We start from the raw sequence: 19,060 nt of genomic DNA on the forward strand, positions 1-19,060 counted from the left end.
ACAGCCTTCTCTCTCACCCTCTGAGCTTCCCCCTGCTTCCTCTTCCTCCCACTTATATCCTCCCAACTACTGAGCCAATTGCCTCACTAGCCCAGCAATTGCCACCCACCTGTCGGTAATCCCCAACACCAACGAGTTAATTGGTTCCCTTTACACCTGTGCTCTTTCCAGTGCCGCAGCAACCTCAGGGACCAAGGTGTTGCTACTCACAGGGCCCTGTCATAGGCACTTACAGGAACAGGGGAAAGACTATTGTAATCCCAGAATGGGAAGACAGTATTTTAAACTGATTGGGCAAAACTGAGGACTGCACCCGGGAATCATCAACTGGAAGAGGTCATCCAGTCCCCTGCACTCAAGGTAGAGTTAAGTATTATCTAGATAATCTCTGACAGGTGTTTGTCTAACCTGCTCTTAGACAAACACCTATCAGGGAGGGTCTGGATAAAAAGCAACTAAAGGCCTGACCAGCCAGGGCAGGGATAAGGGAGACAAAGAATACTTTAAAAACACAGAGTTGCTTGAAATGCAGCTGTGAGGTACCTACTAGGAAACCAATGGACAGGATTATCCTGGCAAGGAGGCAGTGGTGTGTACGCTCTGACCAGGAGATACACACCTGGATGGTCCTGGCCTTTTCTAAAATACTACTCCCACAGCCAGGAGCAGAACCCAGGAATCTGGAGACCCACCACTATACGGCTGTTTAGCAGTGTAACACATTGGCAAAGAGTGTGTCAGGATAGGAGAACCACCCAGTCCTGTTTCCAGTACTCCCTTAGTGCAAATAGTACAGGTCTGTGCTATGGCTTTGAAGGTCCTGAGTTCAAATCCTAACAGTCCATGCAGGAATAGATAACATGTAATTAAAGACTGTGTCATAAAGCATATGCATGAGGCTGCAGAATTAAAGGTGCATTGGTAATGTAAGCAGTGTCAGGATGAACTCCACCCTGACATCTGGTGGTGAGGTGTGTCAAGTTGTGGAAAAGAACTTCAGGGGCCGATCTCATTTGCATAGGCACACCCACCCTGCCTAGAATGAGGCCATAGCTGCCCAAATGGTCACTTTGGCTGCTGTGGGATCCCCAGCATCTCTGTCCCTGGTCAGGGCAGCCCCACAGTTCAAAAGTTTATCTGCAGAGCTTTACCTCCCAACCTGGGTGGAGATGGGACGGGGGCAAGAGGCACCTTACACGATCTGAAGCTGACCGCTCCGCTCCGCTCCACCAGCTGGTTTTGCTATGGGGAGGCTAATTAATTACATGCTCTTTCAACTGGCTTGATTATGCTAAAGCTGAGTATTGTATTAAAAACAAATTCCATAACTAGTGCTGGAAGCAGGGCAAGAATGATCCGGGACAGTCAGAGAATTCTTTGAAAAGCTGAAAGGAGAGTAAGAAAGTCTGGAAGTCACATGGGTACAGGAGAAAATTGTGTCCAGCTCTAAAGAAGGGGCTGTGGGGAGAATGCATGGTCACTGTACGGGTCAGTAATTTTGCCTCCACATTTACCATAAGAAATAATGGTTGTTAGCAACCAGGATGAAAAGGTCTCATTCATGCTGCTGGACCTGCTGCGTCTTTGCCTCTGGAGAAAGGCAAAACAGGAACCAATGGCTGGAAACTGAAGCCAGAAAAATTCAAACTGGAAATAAGGGACAAATGCCTGATCAGGAGAGTGATTAACCCTTGGAACAAACACCCAAGGAGACTGGTGGCTTCTCCATCTCTTGATGTCTTCAAATCCAGACTGGATGCCTTTCTGGAAGATGCTTTAGTCAAACACAAGTGATTGTGTTCATTGCAGGAGTAACTAGGTGAAACTATGGCCTGTGTTATGAAGGTCGCACTAGATGATTAATAATCATAGACTTACCATAGACTATCAGGGTTGGAAGGGACCTCAGGAGGTCATCTAATCCAACCCCCTGCTCAGAGCAGGACCAATCCCAATTTTTGCCCCAGATCCCTAAATGGCCCCCCTCAAGGATTGAACTCACAACCCTGGGTTTAATCCCTCCTAGCCTTAACCCTAGATTCACAGAGTTTATCTTTTCCTTGGGGCATCAGCATTTCCCTGACTCTGTACAGCACATAGGTCATACTCAGCAATGCCTTTGGTACACAACGGGAAAATGGGCTGAGGGAAACAGACTTGACTGGGCCCTCGGCTGCTGCTGTTTGCATACAGCAGGTACGTAGAGCCTTGTATCAGCTCCCTGTTGCTCGCATTCTCTGCTGAGTTATGCTAATCTGTGTCCCCTTTCCTTGGGCCTAATTACCATTGTATGCACCGCAAGCTGGCAAAATTACTATCCTTGATTTGACACTACTCTCATTCATTAAACTGGGGAGAGTTGTGCGCCGCATAAGAGCCAGATGGACCCGTGAGTACAAGTGGGTGCTGATGGGGTGGAATTTAGGGAGAAGGAAGGAAGGAGCAGCAACATCCTTTAATGTAACATAGCTCTCTCCCTCTCCTTGCTCACAAAGCGCAAAAATATCAAACATGGCCACTGCATCTCTTCTTCTTGTAATTTCCTCCACACAAAATTTCAGACATTTTTCCACTCCCAATGTGTTTCCATGTGATTCAAAGCTACAACTGACTCTAACCGAAACATTTCAGACAAAATTTCAGGGATGTGAGATTGCCTCAAACCAGCTGGCTGCTCCATAGATGTCCCTGGCAGCTTGGAAGTAAGTGCAGAGTTGTACAATGGCAATCAATGTTCAGATAATTGTTGTGAGGTGTGGCTCGTATCCACTGACTTACAGTAGCCGGATAGCAGTACGTTGGGCTACCTTACCATCTCAGTTTGATTAATAAGCAGGTGGACATAGCATTATCCCATTCAAGAGCTGAGGCTTTCCGCCATTTCTGATGACTTTCAGGGTACAAATCACAAAGGGAAAACAGAGCCATTATCTTACAAGGTGGATGAAGCTCTGCTTTACAGATTGAGGTTTCCATTTCATTCATAGATTGTTACTTTTTGGATTGCATAGACTCTGGGTTATTTTACAAACCACTATCAGAACTAAATACCCTGCATGGAATAGTCCTTAGGTATACTGAGATATAAGTCATGTAATACGCCCAGAAGTTTGCTATAAACTGCAGAGTGAAGATTTTGCTTTACTGAAAAGACAAAGCATCTTTTCTATCAGCACTACTCAACTGTAGAACAAACACAGAAATACAGGCTCCTAATGACAGTGACTGATAGCCCAGCACTTCAGCCATTTAGAAATGCACAGGACACTCCTTGGAGAAGAGACTGTAAGGAATAAACCTACGTTGGCCTCTGGTGGTATAGGCGAGATGTGTGCAACGTGGTTTTTCCAGCTCTAATTTCTATGACTCTAGTACCAGCTCCCCCCTGAGAAACCCATGTGGCTCACTCAGGAATTGTACAATCAGAGTGGTCATCAACTTTAAAAAGATGGTCCGGACAAATCACAGCCTGGATCAGCTGAATGTCATGTAACAGAGTGGTGTCCAGCATGGACTGGCATCTCCAACTTGCTGAGGGTAACTGTTACCACCTGCCAGGAGCCAATATTCAGGGCCTGAGGGATCCTAGCTCAGGAACAGTGTTCTGAGGCTTAGGGAAAAAGCTGGCTGAAAAAAAGCCAAAGAACTTTACCCTAAAACCAGGCATTGTTTACATTTCCCAATTCTTTATAAAGGAGCATTCAGCTGCCCCATGCCAAAATTTGAGAGCACAATCTTGCTCTAGTTTCTGTGGGTTTATTACATCTGTGATTGTGATCGTCCGCAGAGCTTCCTCCTCCGGTGAAACAGAATGACTTGACCTAGGTTTGACACCATGCACAGGAATATGAAATGCCAAATAAGGACTCAGGAGGTTGACAAATGGCTACACAAAAGAGAAGTATAAACTAGTATAAAATAGTTCTCTGAAAACATTTGCTCAATATGCAGCGGCACTCAAAAAAAGCTAACAATGTTTCGAACCATTCGGAACGAGATAGATAATAAGAGAAAATATCATGACACTATATCAATCTATGGTACGCCCACACCTTGAATACTGTGTGCAGTTCTGGTGACCCCCATCTAAAAAAACATATATTAGGATTGGAAAAGGTACAGAGATGGGCAATAAAAATGATTAGGGGTCTGAACAGCTTCCATACAAGGAGAAATTTAAAAGACTGGGACTGTTCAGTGTGGAAAAGGAGATGACTGAATAGGGGATCTGAGAGAGGTCTATAAAATCATGACAGGTGTGGAGAAAGTGAAGCGGGAAATATTATTGATCCCTTCACAGAACACAAGAACCAGGGGTCACCCAATGAAATTAACAGGCAGCAGGTTTAAAACGAACATAAAGAAATACTTCTTCCCACCACGCACAATCAACCTTGGAACTTTTTGCCAAGGGATGTTGTCAAGGCCAAAAGTATAACTGGGTTGAAAAAAGAGTGAGATGAGTTCTATCCGAGAGGGCAGGTCCAACAACGGCTATGAGCCAGGATGGTCCGGAACACAACCCCATGCTCTGGGTGTCCCTAAGCCTCTGACTGCTAGAAGCTGGGACTGGTCACTCAATGATTCCCCCTGTAGCATCTGGCATGTTGAAGACAGAATAGTGGGCTTGGTGGACCGCCGGTCTGACCCAGTCTGGCCATTCTCATGGCCACTTTTAGTTCTGGCTTAAATCAGCATTGGCTTTTCAGCAACAGCTGTGTAGCCACTGGATCAGAACTCAAATGCCACCCTCCTTCTCCTTATATATGAAGGATCAAGGCAGGGAGCTAGAAAAAACAGGTCAAATGACTTTAGACCAGAGGTTTCTGAAGGTTGCAGATGGACAGAGACTTATTTTCCTCATCGTAAAAAACAGGGGTAGGCAAACTTTTTGGCCTGAGGGCCACATTGGGGTTGCAAAACTGTATGGTGGGCCGGGTAGGGAAGGCTGTGCCTCACCAAACAGCCTGGCCCCCACCCCCCTATCCATCCCCTCCCACTTCCTACCCCCGACTGACCCCCCTCAGAACTCCTGACCCATCCAACCCGCCCTGCTCCTTGTCCCCTGACAGCCCCCTCCGGGAACCCCCCATCCCTAACCGCCCCCCCCCGGACCCCACCCCCTATCCAACCCCCCCCCGCCCTGCTCCCTGTCTCCCAACTGCCCCAACTCCTATCCACACCCCTGCCAGGCCCCCCGGGACTCCAATGCCTATCCAACCCCCCCTGCTCCCTGTCCCCTGACTGCCCCCCAGGACCCCTGCCCGCTCCCCACCCCCTTACCAGAGCAGCAGGAGCTTGCAGCCCCGCTGCCAGGCTGGAGCCAGCCCCGCTGCCACGCTCCCTGGCAGGAGTGGCGGGCCCAGAGCGCTGGCGGGAGGGGGAACAGCAGGGGAGGCGCCAGCGGCTAGCTTTCCCAGCCAGGAGCTCAAGGGCCCACCTCTGGTACAAAATATGAATAGAAAAGAGAAGGGGACCCGGCTAAAGATGCTCTCTAGGAAAGAGAGGAGACATTCTGAGCCCTCCTCAGGCATGTAAACCGGCCATTGCTCGGTGAGGGCTGCACCATTCCGGAGTGCCCTTCCACTGGCCGGCTAGGCAGATCAGTGCATGCACGGACATCATAGAAAATAAATGGAAGTTGTCCTGTATCCAGTACGTTAGACAGTGGATGGTGAGCCACAGTTCAGCAGCTTCTGGATGTGCCTAGCACAGTACTAAGCCCCTTTCTCTGTCTGCTGATCAAGTACACAAGCCACCTTAAAAAAATAAGACAAATCTTTCTCTCCAGCTATGTAACAATTGGAGGTACAAGACATAAGATTTCTCCCGGTATGAGACCCAAACTCCCTGCAGATCCTTTGCGGATGATACTAAACTGGGAGGAGTGGTAGATACGCTGGAGGGGAGGGATAGGATACAGAAGGACCTAGACAAATTGGAGGATTGGGCCAAAAGAAATCTGATGAGGTTCAATAAGGATAAGTGCAGGGTCCTGCACTTAGGACGGAAGAATCCAATGCACCGCTACAGACTAGGGACCGAATGGCTAGGCAGCAGTTCTGCGGAAAAGGACCTAGGGGTGACAGTGGACGAGAAGCTGGATGTGAGTCAGCAGTGTGCCCTTGTTGCCAAGAAGGCCAATGGCATTTTGGGATGTATAAGTAGGGGCATAGCGAGCAGATCGAGGGATGTGATCGTTCCCCTCTATTCGACATTGGTGAGGCCTCATCTGGAGTACTGTGTCCAGTTTTGGGCCCCACACTACAAGAAGGATGTGGATAAATTGGAGAGAGTCCAGCGAAGGGCAACAAAAATGATTAGGGGTCTAGAACACATGAGTTATGAGGAGAGGCTGAGGGAGCTGGGATTGTTTAGCCTGCAGAAGAGAAGAATGAGGGGGGATTTGATAGCTGCTTTCAACTACCTGAAAGGGGGTTCCAAAGAGGATGGCTCTAGACTGTTCTCAATGGTAGCAGATGACAGAACGAGGAGTAATGGTCTCAAGCTGCAGTGGGGGAGGTTTAGATTGGATATTAGGGAAAACTTTTTCACTAAGAGGGTGGTGAAACACTGGAATGCGTTACCTAGGGAGGTGGTAGAATCTCCTTCCTTAGAGGTTTTTAAGGTCAGGCTTAACAAAGCCCTGGCTGGGATGATTTAACTGGGAATTGGTCCTGCTTCGAGCAGGGGGTTGGACTAGATGACCTTCTGGGGTCCCTTCCAACCCTGATATTCTATGATTCTATGCACAACTGCTGTAATGAGCCCCGGGAACATTACCAGATGTAATGGCCAGACCAGGATGTTGTGTGTGAACATATAAAAGTTGCCATGGAAAGAAATAGGAATCAGATTCTAGAACCTTTCCGACAAGGGCACGTCAATTTAGAGGAGACTGGCTGGAGTGGAAGCAACATTCCTGGTCGGAGGACTCATCCGAACAGCTGAACTGCTCCTCTCAAGGAGCAGAGAGACAAGGTCCTGAGAGAATCTCTCTTCCTGGACCAACTTCGGTGACTAGCAGGCCAGGCTGTGGCTCTGACTGCAGCAGCTTCTTCAGTTCTTGAAGACAGAGACTGATGGGAAGAGCAACCCTGTGTGATGGTTTTAATTAGGGACACAGGTACTGCACAGCCCAATCCAGGTTTAGTTGGGCAGTTTCTCCGAGTTGCTCCATTCTTATTTTTTAGCCCAGTCCAATTTTCCTTCATGACTTTTGTGTTTGTTTATAGCCCTTACCTAGGGAGCCTGTAAATGATTCTTCCCTCTTTACCCTCCCTGGTGGAGGCTGTTTGATATAAGCTACAGTAGCAAAGCACAAAACATGGGGAGAGGGGTGGTGGCTTTGGTCTGTGAATTTAGATCTACTGTTGACCACCCTGACCACTGAAGTTCTCTGTTGACAGGAAGCTTGGCCTACTGTTGTGGGTTCTGTTCCCAGCACTGCCTCACACTGGAGGTGGAACATCGGTGAAGTCACTTCCCCTCTCTGCACAGTGACCCCGCTCTGTCAAATAGGGACAGCATACACCTACCGCACAGTGATCTCAGGCTTTATGAATTAATAGCTGTGAAGTGTCTGCAGAAGCGCCAAGTGTTTATCCACAGGACAGTGGCAGAGCAGCTGTGTAAGCGTCTTGCACACTGCTCTGCCAAGGTGCCTTCAGTCCTGACCTAGAGGAACAGCCTCTTTGCTGAGCATACGGCTACACGACAAGTGCCACAAGAGTTTTTCCATCACTGCAGTGAATTCTTCTAGCTGCATCTACAGGGGTCCGGGGTTAGGTCACACAAGACAACATTTTTCACAGCCCTGAGTGATGTAGCTAGGTCAATCTAACTTTTAGGTGTAAACCAGGCCTGAGTCTGCCCACATGGGGCTAGGAGAATTAGTACAATTCCAGAGAATAGGAAGAAAGTCAAGGAACAAAGCAAGGGAAGCAAAAGGTGGAGAAAAGACCAAAAAAAAAGTCACTAATATGCTATTCCTCTACGCATTAAAGGAGCATGAAACACAAATATCTGATCTTTTTGTGAGGCAAGTAACCCTTCTTTACTCTAAACATCCCATCGTTATATGAGGATTTCACCTGACTCGGACACACAGGGTATATCTACACTGCAGCTGGGAGGTGTAATTCCCAGGTTGGGTAGACATTGGGGAGGGGAGGGATAGCTCAGTGGTTTGAGCATTGGCCTGCTAAACGCAGGGTTGTAAGTTCAATCCTTGAGGGGGCCATTTAGGGATCTGGGGAAAAAATTGGGGATTGGTCTTGCTTTGAGCAGGGGGTTGGACTAGATGACCTCCTGAGGTCCCTTCCAACCCTGATATTCTATGATACATAGCAGCAGCTTTCACAGGTATTAAGAGAACTGGCAAGTCCAGTTTGGATCTGAATGGATGCAAAGAGCTTTCTCTCTTCAGTAAAAATATCAGACACACACATGTAGTAGTTAGGGTGACCAGTCAGCAAATGTGAAAAATCAGGATGGGTGTAGGGGGTAATAGGAGCCTATATAAGAAAAAGTCCCCAAAATTGGGACTGTCCCGATCTGGTCACCCTAATAGTAGTTATCAGTGGTTCACAGTCATGCTGGAAGAGCATAATGAGTGGGGTCCCACAGGGACTGGTTCTGGGTCTGGTTCTGTTCAATATCTTCATCAATGATTTAGATAATGGCATACAGAGTACACTTACAAAGTTTGCGACGATACCAAGCTGGGAGGAGTTGGAAGTGTTTTGGAGGACAGGATTAAAATTCAAAATGACCTGGACAAACTGGAGAAATGGTCTGAAGTAAATAGGATGAAATTCAATAAGGACAAATGCAAAGTACTCCACTTAGGAAGGAACAATCAGTTGCACACACACACAAAATGGGAAATGACAGCCTAGGAAGGAGCACTGCGGAAAGGGATCTGGGGGTCATCGTGGATCACAAGCTAAATATGAGTGTGACAAAGTTCCTCCTCTGCCTTGGTGGGTCCTGCGCTTTTTGGTGGATTTGGTCGCCTCAGATGTTCACAGCAGCCCTCAGTTTGGCCGCTTCTGCTAGAGGCTCAAACCTGCCGTTCACTCAGCTAACCTCATCGCTGGCCAGCATGGGGGAAATGGAGACCAATCTCCACAGTCTATGCTGATCCACCTAGCGGGTCGGGGACAGGCCAGATCCTTTTCCAAATGAGACCTTCCCTTCTAGTGTTGCTCACAGACCAGGTCAACTCCTCCTGTGTCCGATGAGGAGTTGGGAGGATGGGGGGAACCCGGGCCCGCACTCTACACCGGGTTCCAGCCCAGGGCCCTGTGGATACCAGGTGTCTACAATGTCTCTTGTATCAGCTGCGTGACAGCTACAATTCCCCGGGCTACTTCCCCATGGCCTCCCCCCAGCACCTTCTGTATCCTCACAGCAGGATCTTCCTCCTGAAGCCTGATCACGCTTGTACTCCTCAGTCCGCCAGCAGCATGCCTTCTCACTCCCTGCTCCTTGCACCCCTCCACTAACTGATGGGAGGTCCTTTTAAACCAGGTGTCCTGATTAGTCTACCTGCCATAATTGATCTAGCGGGTTCCTGATTGCTCTAGTGCAGCCCCTGCTCTGGTCACTCGGGGAACAGAAAACTATTCATCCAGTAGCCAGTGTATTTGCCTTCGACCAGACTCCTGTACCCCATTGGTCTGGGTCTGTCACATGAGTCTACAGTGTGATGTTGCAAAAAAAGAAAACCGCATTCTGGGACGTATTAGCAGGAGTGTTGTAAGCAAGACAGGAGAAGTAATTCTTCCACTCTCCTCTGCACTGATTAGGCCTCAGCTGGAGTCTTGTGTCCAGTTCTGGGTGCCACATTTCAGGAAAGATGTGGACAAACTGGAGGAAGTCCAGAGAAGAGTAACAAAAATGATGAAAGTCTAGAAAACATGACCTATGAGGGAAGATTGAAAAAATTTGGTTTGTTTAGTCTGGAGAAGAGAAGGCTGAGAGGGGACATGCTAACAGTTTTCAAGTACATAAAGGGTTGTTTACAAGGAGGGAGTAAACTGTTCTTCTTAACCTTTGAGGATAGGACAAGAAGCAATGGGCTTAAATTTCAGCAAGGGCGGTTTAGGTTGGACATTAGGAAAAACTTCCTAACTGTCAGGGTGGTTAAGCACTGGAATAAATTGCCTAGGGAGGTGGTGGAATCTCCATCATTGGGGATTACTAAGAGCAGGTTGGACAAACACCTGTCAGGGACGGTCTAGATCAGTGGTTTTTAAACATGTTTTCTGGTGACCCAGTTGAAGAAAACTATTGATGCCTGCGACCAGAGCTGCCGTGACCCACTGCCTGACATTCTGCGACCCACTACTGGGTCGCAACCCGCAGTTTGAAAACCACTGGTCTAGAATCAGGGGTTCTCAAACTTCATTGCACCGCGACCCCCTTCGGACAATTACTCCACAACCCCAGGAGGGGGACCGAAGCCTGAGCCTGCCCGAGCCCCACTGTCCCAGGCGGGGGCAAAGTCAAAGCCCATGCCCCACTGCCTTGGGTGGGTGGGGTTGGGGGAGGGAGCCCAAAGCCAAAGGGCTTCAAACCCTAGGCAGGAGGCCTGTAACCTGAGCCCCCACAACCCAGGGCTGAACGCCTTGGGCTTTGGCCCTGGGCCCCAACAAGTCTAATGCCAGCCCTGGCGACCCCTTTAAAATGGGGTCATGACCCACTTTGGGGTCCTCACCCAAAATTTGAGAACTGCTTAGTCTAGATAATACTTAGTCCTGCGATGAGTGCAGGGGACTGGACGACCCCTCGAGATCCCTGCCAGTCCTACGATTCTATGTGTAGGTCAAGGTAAGTGGCGCTTTAAAAACTTGAGCTGGCCCGTCGGGGAAAGGCTCAAGATCAAGTGGTGCTGCCACTTAATGTAGTGGGGACACAGCTGCAAGCTAAAGCCTGGGTTAGCACAACACAGCAGCTGCTCATCCAGTCACTCTGGGCTTGTCTTCACTGCAACAGTTAGCACTAGTTAGTACACTCCAAATAGTCAGACTGTGAAACAACACCAGAGTGACACAGAGTGATGTGATTAGTCTCACAGAGTAACTGAAGACGAGTTTGCAAATCACTCGAATGCTTCTCCCTTCTCTCAGCACAGTGATGAGTGCTGACTTTCATTGTCTGGGTTTTGTTCTGGTAAATCTGGAAGCGGTTAAGGTGATTCCACTGAGGCTGCCTAACAGAAGGATCAATCAGGCCCGGGGGGCAGCTTTCTCCTCCATTTTTATTTTGAATAGTTGGCCCTCTACAAGGTGTGTGCAGCTATTACTCCAGAGGGAAAACAGATGGAAAACAAATGAGTGCACATCACAGCTTGCCAGCACGGCGTAGAGAGCCTTAGATAGCTGGGAAAATTCAACCTCCAGCAGGCCAGATCCCATTGCCTGATACAGTCACAGTAGCTACACTGATCTGGTCCTTCAAGGTTCCAGAGAACAGACAGGCGAGTAAAGCAGCCAGGGGATACAAATCAGGTAAGTGGTCTCTGTGAGGACACCCACATTGTATAACACAAGTGAAACAACACGGAGCACTCAACTGAATTGTGTTTCAAACATCATAAACAGAGGAAAAATCTCATACAGCCTCCCCTATCCCCTTCAGTCCTGAGCATCTCTCCACCTTGCTCAGGATTTACCAATTACAGTTCATATCCTTGTGGAGAACTTGCAGCACCAAAGAGACTATGAGTTTTGAACAGGCTGAGTCATAGGCAAAAAGCATAGAAGTGACCGCTGCTAAACGATAATTTATTAAAGACTGTACTATCATTTCCTAAAACAATGGCACAGACAATGATTAAAAATCATAACAATAGCTTGGAGTTTTGAAGATCATTATTATAGTACATCTATAGACAATAACAAAGCAGATATGCAGTCTCTGAGAACTCTACAAGCAGGCCTGTGAAGTACAAGATTCATATCATACAGCTGTACAAATGTCGGAGAAAAATAGAAAATAAAATACAAAAGAAATCACCCAATATGCAGTCCTTGACTTTATTGACAGTGTTACAGTACATTATGTGCCAGGACTGGCTTGTTCCACCTTCCGTTTTCAGAGTGTGACAGTGCTCACTTGGCTGCAAACAGGAATGAAAAGAAGTCTCAAATACAAACCCTAATCTTTGTCTCCCTACCTAAGAAATATGTTAAAAGGCAATGCAGTAATCATCTTTGCTCAGGACTTCTCCTTTTACAAGAAACAAATTGGACACGCCTTTTATCTAGTGCAAAAATATTTCCCATGGTGACATGAATTCACAGAATGACGGACAGTCATACTTATGCAAACCATCCTCTGCATGGCCAACAGCAAGCTCATGATCAAGAGAGATCCCTCCCCACCCAGCCTGTGTGAATGGACAGAGTTCTTTCTGATGAGCACATGCTGTATCTGCCCCAGACAGGCCATTGCATCAGGGTACATAGCAAGGAATCCTCAGCTACTCCATGGAAACAAATGCAGTTGAAATCTTGTAAATATTGAACCACCAATTCAAATCCACCCCCCGTGTTTGCTACATGTCAAAAACCTAATAATAGTACAGTGCTGAAGTTAAACACAACAGAGCAGCCATTGAATGTGTCGTCACCACAGTGCTTGCTCCATGGGACAGAGGTGCTCAGAGTATGGCTCGTGGAATCTAGCAGCCTGCAAGAGCCCTCAGTTCACAGCGATTCGGCTGCACCAACTAGTGACAGCGTGCTCAGCGGTGGTCTGCTCCTGGTTAGCTGTCTCTGCAGCTCTCAGTTGGGCAAAGGCTTGGGCACCCGGGCTCTTGACTGGCTTGTGCTGACTCTGCTCATGACAGCACCATCTTGGTCAGACTTCACTCTAGCTGCAGCGTCTAAAAAACAAGCCGCGTTTCTGAAGTTGACACTGAGGTGCCCGCGTGTCACGTGGGAATGTACTGGCACTCTCGACACAAGAACCTCCTTTAGCAGTAAGGGGCACAACCGCGCTTTCCCAGCAGCCAAAAGCAGCGTTCTCCTCCCAGCACATTTGAGTGGTTTCTTTCATAGCTTGATTCTGCAGACATTTCATGTCTGCCAATTCCAGAGGATCAAATCACAGCGCTCCATCTCCACACCACCCAGCGTGCCCAGCCCAGACGGACAACCATTTTGTACAAAGCACAATTTGCATCTGAACTAAAAAGTGTGTGTCTCGTTCTCTAGGATGCCTTACCCAGCCACTAAAAATAAATAATTCACATCAGATTGGTGGACTTGTTTCCTGCACGCCCCGTGCACTATTGGAGCGAACACAGACTAACTGAAAAACTTTTTGTAATTAAGAAAAGAAAATGGTTGAACACTTGCACATATTGGCACAAGGAAAACGAGAGGGGGAATGTTCAGAGCTCAGTTCAGGTGCCTTCTTCCGTGGAGCGGGACTCAGATTTCAACTTTACAAACTCTCTGGCCACTTCATCATTGGTTCGTTGAGAAAGAATCCTCAGGACCGTGAGCCCCGTCTCGTCCATGTGAATCCTACGCCCTAGTGGGCACCAGCAAGCACAGCTTCCTTTGTCCGCTATATCTCGGAGCTGCATCACAGCTATCCCCAGGACCCGATCTTCCCGAGCAAAGCAGTAATCCTTCACACAGACTTGGAGCTCATAGGCATCTGGGCCGTCTTCATTCCCCAATATGCTGAAAACGACAGGCACAAATTACTCAAATTAAAGCAGGAAGCACACTGTCTCCTTAGATCCCCTTGCAACAAGGGAATCCTGTTAAAAATGTTATACAGTCACATTTATTTAGTGAGAGTCATGGCAATTACATGGGGAACAACCCCCAGAGCTGTCACAACAGGAATGTGCCATCACCCTGGGCACATTTTAGGGCTCTGAGCCTGCCACAGAAACTTCACTTCCAAAGAAAATCTTCATCAAAGCAGAACACCGTAAAGGTGTTTTACGAAGAAAACAAAAGGGGCCATTCTTTGTTTCTTTATGAGGGATTAAGACAACCTGACTTCCATTTTTCACCTTTTTGCTTGTTTTTCATATTAGAAATTCAGGTCCTGTTTAGCATGGAGTACTCTATGATAACTGGAGAACTAGTAAAATGATGATGTCACAAGAGTCAAGAGAGCAAAATTTGAGCTATGGAGAGAAGGGATTTTTAGTCAGACTCTTTTAAACCATTGTTTTTGTTGAGACTCTCACAACTTGACATTTTGGAGAGAGGAGGCCCCTGTTCAGTGATGGTGAGAGTTTAGAATAGATATCCCAAAGACTCCCCCGCAGCAAGCCCCCCCAGCAAAACCAGAGATTTAACCTTCCTCATATTTTTAAGGTTAAAAAAAGGGCAGAATCCTCTTCGCCACATTTTGGAAAAACCCTTTTCCAGCCTTCCTTACAATCAAAGCAGCAAAAAAGTGACAAGCTCCATTTTTTTCCAAAATCTTTTGCAAGTGATATTTAACCTCTCTCATTCGGACTACGGAGTTGAATGAGGACTAGTCTACTGCTCCGTTTGTAAGACCTTCAGAGGGCACGGCGCTTTGTATTAATGAAATGCCAGTTGAGAAGTTCAATATTCAGTGTTTAGAACTGCTGCATTTCTAGCCATGGGAGAAGATGGTATCCTTGGAACAGGTTTAGAGGGCTGCTTCTCCCATGTGGCTAGTAAAGACGGAAACTAATGGGAAGACTTTTGCTATCACATGAGGAAATTTCAGCCTTAACTCTACCAACAAAAGCGATGACTCATTAAAATAAGGGATCCTCATAAAGCAGGCTGATGTGCAGCAACACACACAATACGCATGTCTGAAGGTAACGGACAGATGCTCTTTACATGAGCCATGAATTGTACACATCTGTCCCTGAAATCAGTGTTCCAGCAGCAGCCACCGTTCAGCACTGTCATGATGAATTGGTTCCTCATGCCAAAATACTGGACCTGACTAAGACGCACCTGCTGCTTCCGGTTACCTTACTGACACCAACAGGTCATTCTATTGCACGTAGCAGCGACATGTGATCTGTGCTCTGCACGTGCTTCCCAAGGCAGACCCTCAGCCTCTCTTTCATACTCACAAGTGAAAGGTTTCGTTGTATTTGGGTGCCCAGTTGTTGCTCTTTGATTTGGTTGTGAACTTTCTTTTCTTGTCACTTTGATGAGGTCCAATCATAGTGACTTCAACAAACGGGCGGAACATGCCGGATGTTTGCCATTTCAGGTCATTGGCTGCCACAACTAGACAAGAGAGAAAATCAGAGGCTCCTCTGTAGAAAGGTTCATCTGTTCAAACTGCTCTAGGCAGATTTTAATGCTGAGCTATCCACAAAGATCACACAAAACAACTCCTCTGGTTAAAGGCTTCCCAGCTGATCTTATTTCACAGTTCAGAGGCTCTGATCTGAAAGAGATCAGTCCTGAACTCACATGGGGCTGGGATATGTTATTTTACTGAACAAATTACATGGTTTTTATTCATGATTTAAAGTTCTGTGGAGGGAATTCCGTACTCAGGAAAGCAAGAGGCTGGTAATAGTTGCAATCGGCAGAAGGCAGGCAGGCAGCCAGTTTGAGGCACACAGCTCTGACGGTGCACCTTAATGCTGATCTGCAGCTCCCCATTGCCATTCCAAATGTGGGCAAGCCTCCCACTGAAGTGTCTATCTCCTTGAATTTAGCTGGGGAGAGCAGACACACTTGGGTCTCTTGATTTTTATAAACAAGACGATTCCCTTCTTACCGTCACTTCTCTAATTGGTGTAACACGGAGTCCTATGTGGGATGAGTTTGAGTCGTCACTCGGGGAAAAGAAAGTGCTCTGATACTATGGCTAGCGGCAAGCCACATGAGCTGCAGCTTCTGGCAAGGTTTTCTCTGCGACGGGTTCTCAGCCTTAGAGATCTTCCTCCAGACCCAGCCACCAGAGGCCAAATCTGTTAGCTCTCTAGACACACTGTAAAACTCACCTTTTCCCCCAGGCCTTTGTGCGGAGAGATGGTGGACATTTATGTGTAGGGAACCCCACTGTTACAGTGTGGGTTTTACTCTGTGGAATGGGGGCCTTAGAGAGACTTTTGTACATTTGAAGAAATAAAGAAAACAAATTAAAGGCAGCAAACATAGGCTCACGAGAAAGTAACCCGGATCGGCGGGTAGTGATCGATCTATTGAGAATCAATTTATCGTGTCTCGTCTAGACGTGATAAATCGATCCCCAAACACACTCCCCATCAACTCCGGAACTCCAGCTCACGAGAGGCGGAAGTGGAGTCGACGGGGGAGCGGCAGCGGTCGACTCGCCGCCGTCCTCACAGCCAGGTAAGTCGACCTAAAATACGCCGACTTCAGCTACGCGAATAGTGTAGCTGAACTTACGTATCTTAGGTCAATACCACCCCCGCCCATGTAGGCCGGGGCTAAGAAGGAGCCATGGAGAGGGAGGAGGAAGAGGTAGCCCATTTGGTCATTAGGGATTTTTGGCTTAGTCCTGAACGTGGACAGACTTTGCTCTCTGGTGGCTCAGTGAATGGAATGGTTCCTTAACGAATGTTATTTTATGCCTTGCTGTGCACAGCACCGCAGTATGGTGGGATATCTGCAGGCCTGATGAGAGCCATGTATTTGACTTGAGTGTGTTCCACAAAATTACTTTCAAAAAGGAGAGAACTGTGGATCACTAGGTGACTGGGTGAGCTTGGACACCACTGCCATCATGATGCTGTTTCTCTGGCTAGGCCAGATGGGAGCCCAGTTTTGTTCTTTGTTTAGTACAATTGTTAATTCTGCCCACAGACTGGACAAAATCAGATACACTGATCTATGCCACCCTACAGCACGGGCACTGCAGTACAGTAGTACCAGTTCATTCCTGCTGGGCAGAGGTTAGCACCCGCAATGCTTGAGCGGCTATATACAAAGCTTCCTGTTTTACTATACCTTTCACTGTGACCTTGTGTTCACCAGTTCCTGGGTGCGTATACAGGTCGATCTGTATGGACACTTCACCCACGGGATCATCCACACCAGAACCTGATGCAGAGATTGACAAACACCGAAAGATTAGTTTATTGGCACCCAGCTTCAGCTTACGCGCTCAGCAAGGCAATACCCCATTTGCAGTAAGTTACCCCATCTAACCAGCTTCCTTGCAGACCCTTCTAGTTTGATGTTAATTCAAAGGTCAATCCAACATCACATTTGTAGGCCAAACACACACCACATACATTACAACTTTTGGGAACAGATTATAAAAGTAATTATACTGCAAAGATTTCACACTACGAAGGATTAAAGCATGGTTTTTGAAGTGCCTTGAAAACCTACAATGGATCCCAACAGAGAGCATCTGCTCATGAGTTCCTACCAAGATACTGCACACATGCAGGCATTCCTGTGACCCGGGTCAAGCACCATTTTCCCTCCATGCAAACAGAACTAGTGAAAACAGAGGGGAGAAGTTTTGGAAACAAGGGATAAGGACATAGGATTGATACTAAATTTGCTCTGAGCCAAAGTACATGTCCAGTCTTCCAAACAGCGTTCTGTTCCTCCACACTGGATAAAAGCTACGATTCCCACTGCCTCCATCCCCCAAGGAAGAGAGGAGTCCCTTCAGACCATTATGAGCCATATAAGACTATGAGGAAAGTTAAGAGTTCACAAGCTGCTTGGAAACTCTACTTTTTCAGTTAGCCAGTGAGTAGTTTCATAAAGGAAAAGGTAGCATGTTTTAATAGAACAGGCCCGGGGAAGGGACAGAGGTCAAATGAGCTTTAAAATTCTCATGCTATGTTGTGTTTGAGTGAAATTCAGGACAAAATTTGAAAGAGAGCACTGAAAAAAAAATTTGGTTCAATGCTCTAATGCAGTGTTTCTCAACCTGGGGGTCACAACCCCCAGGGGGGTTGCAAGAGGGATTATGGGGGGTTGCAAGCAGGGCTGGTGTTAGGGGTGGGAAGCAGGGCAACTTGCCTGGGGCCCCACAAAGCTAATTTACATGTTTCAGCCCTGAACCGGGCTGAAGTCCGAGCCCCCAAGCTTAAGGGAGGGGGGTCACCATTTTTTTAAGTCCAAAGGGGGTCACCAGCACAAAAGGGTTGAGAAACACTGCTCTAATGTATGACTGAATTCACATGCCTGAAGGGTATTCTGTAGGCAGCAATCGCCCAGTCATTTTAAAAGAGGAGGATGTAAACAAATGTAGGCCATTTCCTGACGTGCGTACGGCACGGCCCAGGCAGTGAGTGCACAGGGACCAAGGCACCTTGACATACGTTCATGCATCTTGAACCGTAACTGATTTTTTGGGGAGTGCACCTGAAGGCTCTAATTTATTTATCATGCCCTGGGAGCTCTAAACACTCGTTTAAGATATGAACAGGCTGAGTGGGTTTTCTTGAATGTATCTTCTCCCGATCACCAGACCGTGCACTAGTAGAAAATGACTAAGTACAGAGAGGAAGGAACAGAATGTAAACACTCTATCAAGGTTGGGGGGGGGGGGGTCTAATTTTAGCCCCTGCCTTAGTTTGTTGGCATGTATTGCTCCTTCACTCTCTTCCAGCATTGTTCTGATGAGTAGCCAGGTTACTGGCATTTTTATTGATATATATCGATAAAAATGCCAGTAACCTGGCTTCTCTCTCTACATATATAGAAAAACCACAAAGAAAACTGCCCTCCAGGCACTTTGTATATTTCAATGCCCTTCCTGCCCACAAAAACCGAGAGAATGTTCAGAGTACAGGAACTGAGTGACATGCATGACTCTGCTTTGGAAGAAACCCAAGGCACGGAGCTGTGCTGCAAGCTATCCAGTAACGAAGCTGGCATTTTTCAATGTTATGGCCCTTGTTTTGGGGAGCATGCACCGTGTTTTACCAAAATTACATTGGGCCTGATCTGCATTGCATTTACCCCAGTGTAACCTGACAGACTCTGAAGGAGCCACTCCCTGACTTACACTGGTGAGAGCAGAATCTGGCCCATTAATTTTAAAGCTGATTCAGTTTGGGGCTTGTCTATCTTAACTCTGTTGC

At 47.3% G+C, this 19,060-nt stretch overlaps 1 protein-coding gene across 11 annotated transcripts in view; it reads right to left on the reverse strand.

Moving 5' to 3' along the window:
• Positions 1–11,771: 11,771 nt before the first annotated feature.
• Positions 11,772–19,060, reverse strand: part of UNC13B (unc-13 homolog B) — a 380,992-nt gene continuing 373,703 nt past the window's right edge. For all 11 annotated transcript variants that reach the window (XM_048850215.2, XM_048850214.2, XM_048850212.2 and 8 more), the window contains 3 exons: positions 16,959–17,051; positions 15,101–15,260; positions 11,772–13,703 (listed from right to left, as the gene is read on the reverse strand). In XM_048850215.2, the coding sequence (XP_048706172.2) occupies positions 13,418–13,703; positions 15,101–15,260; positions 16,959–17,051 (539 nt within the window). In that variant the 3' untranslated portion in view covers positions 11,772–13,417. The remainder of the gene's footprint in view (positions 13,704–15,100; positions 15,261–16,958; positions 17,052–19,060) is intronic.

Source organism: Caretta caretta, chromosome 5 (genome assembly GCF_965140235.1).
Source record: "Caretta caretta isolate rCarCar2 chromosome 5, rCarCar1.hap1, whole genome shotgun sequence".
In the NCBI taxonomy this organism is placed as follows: domain Eukaryota; kingdom Metazoa; phylum Chordata; order Testudines; family Cheloniidae; genus Caretta; species Caretta caretta.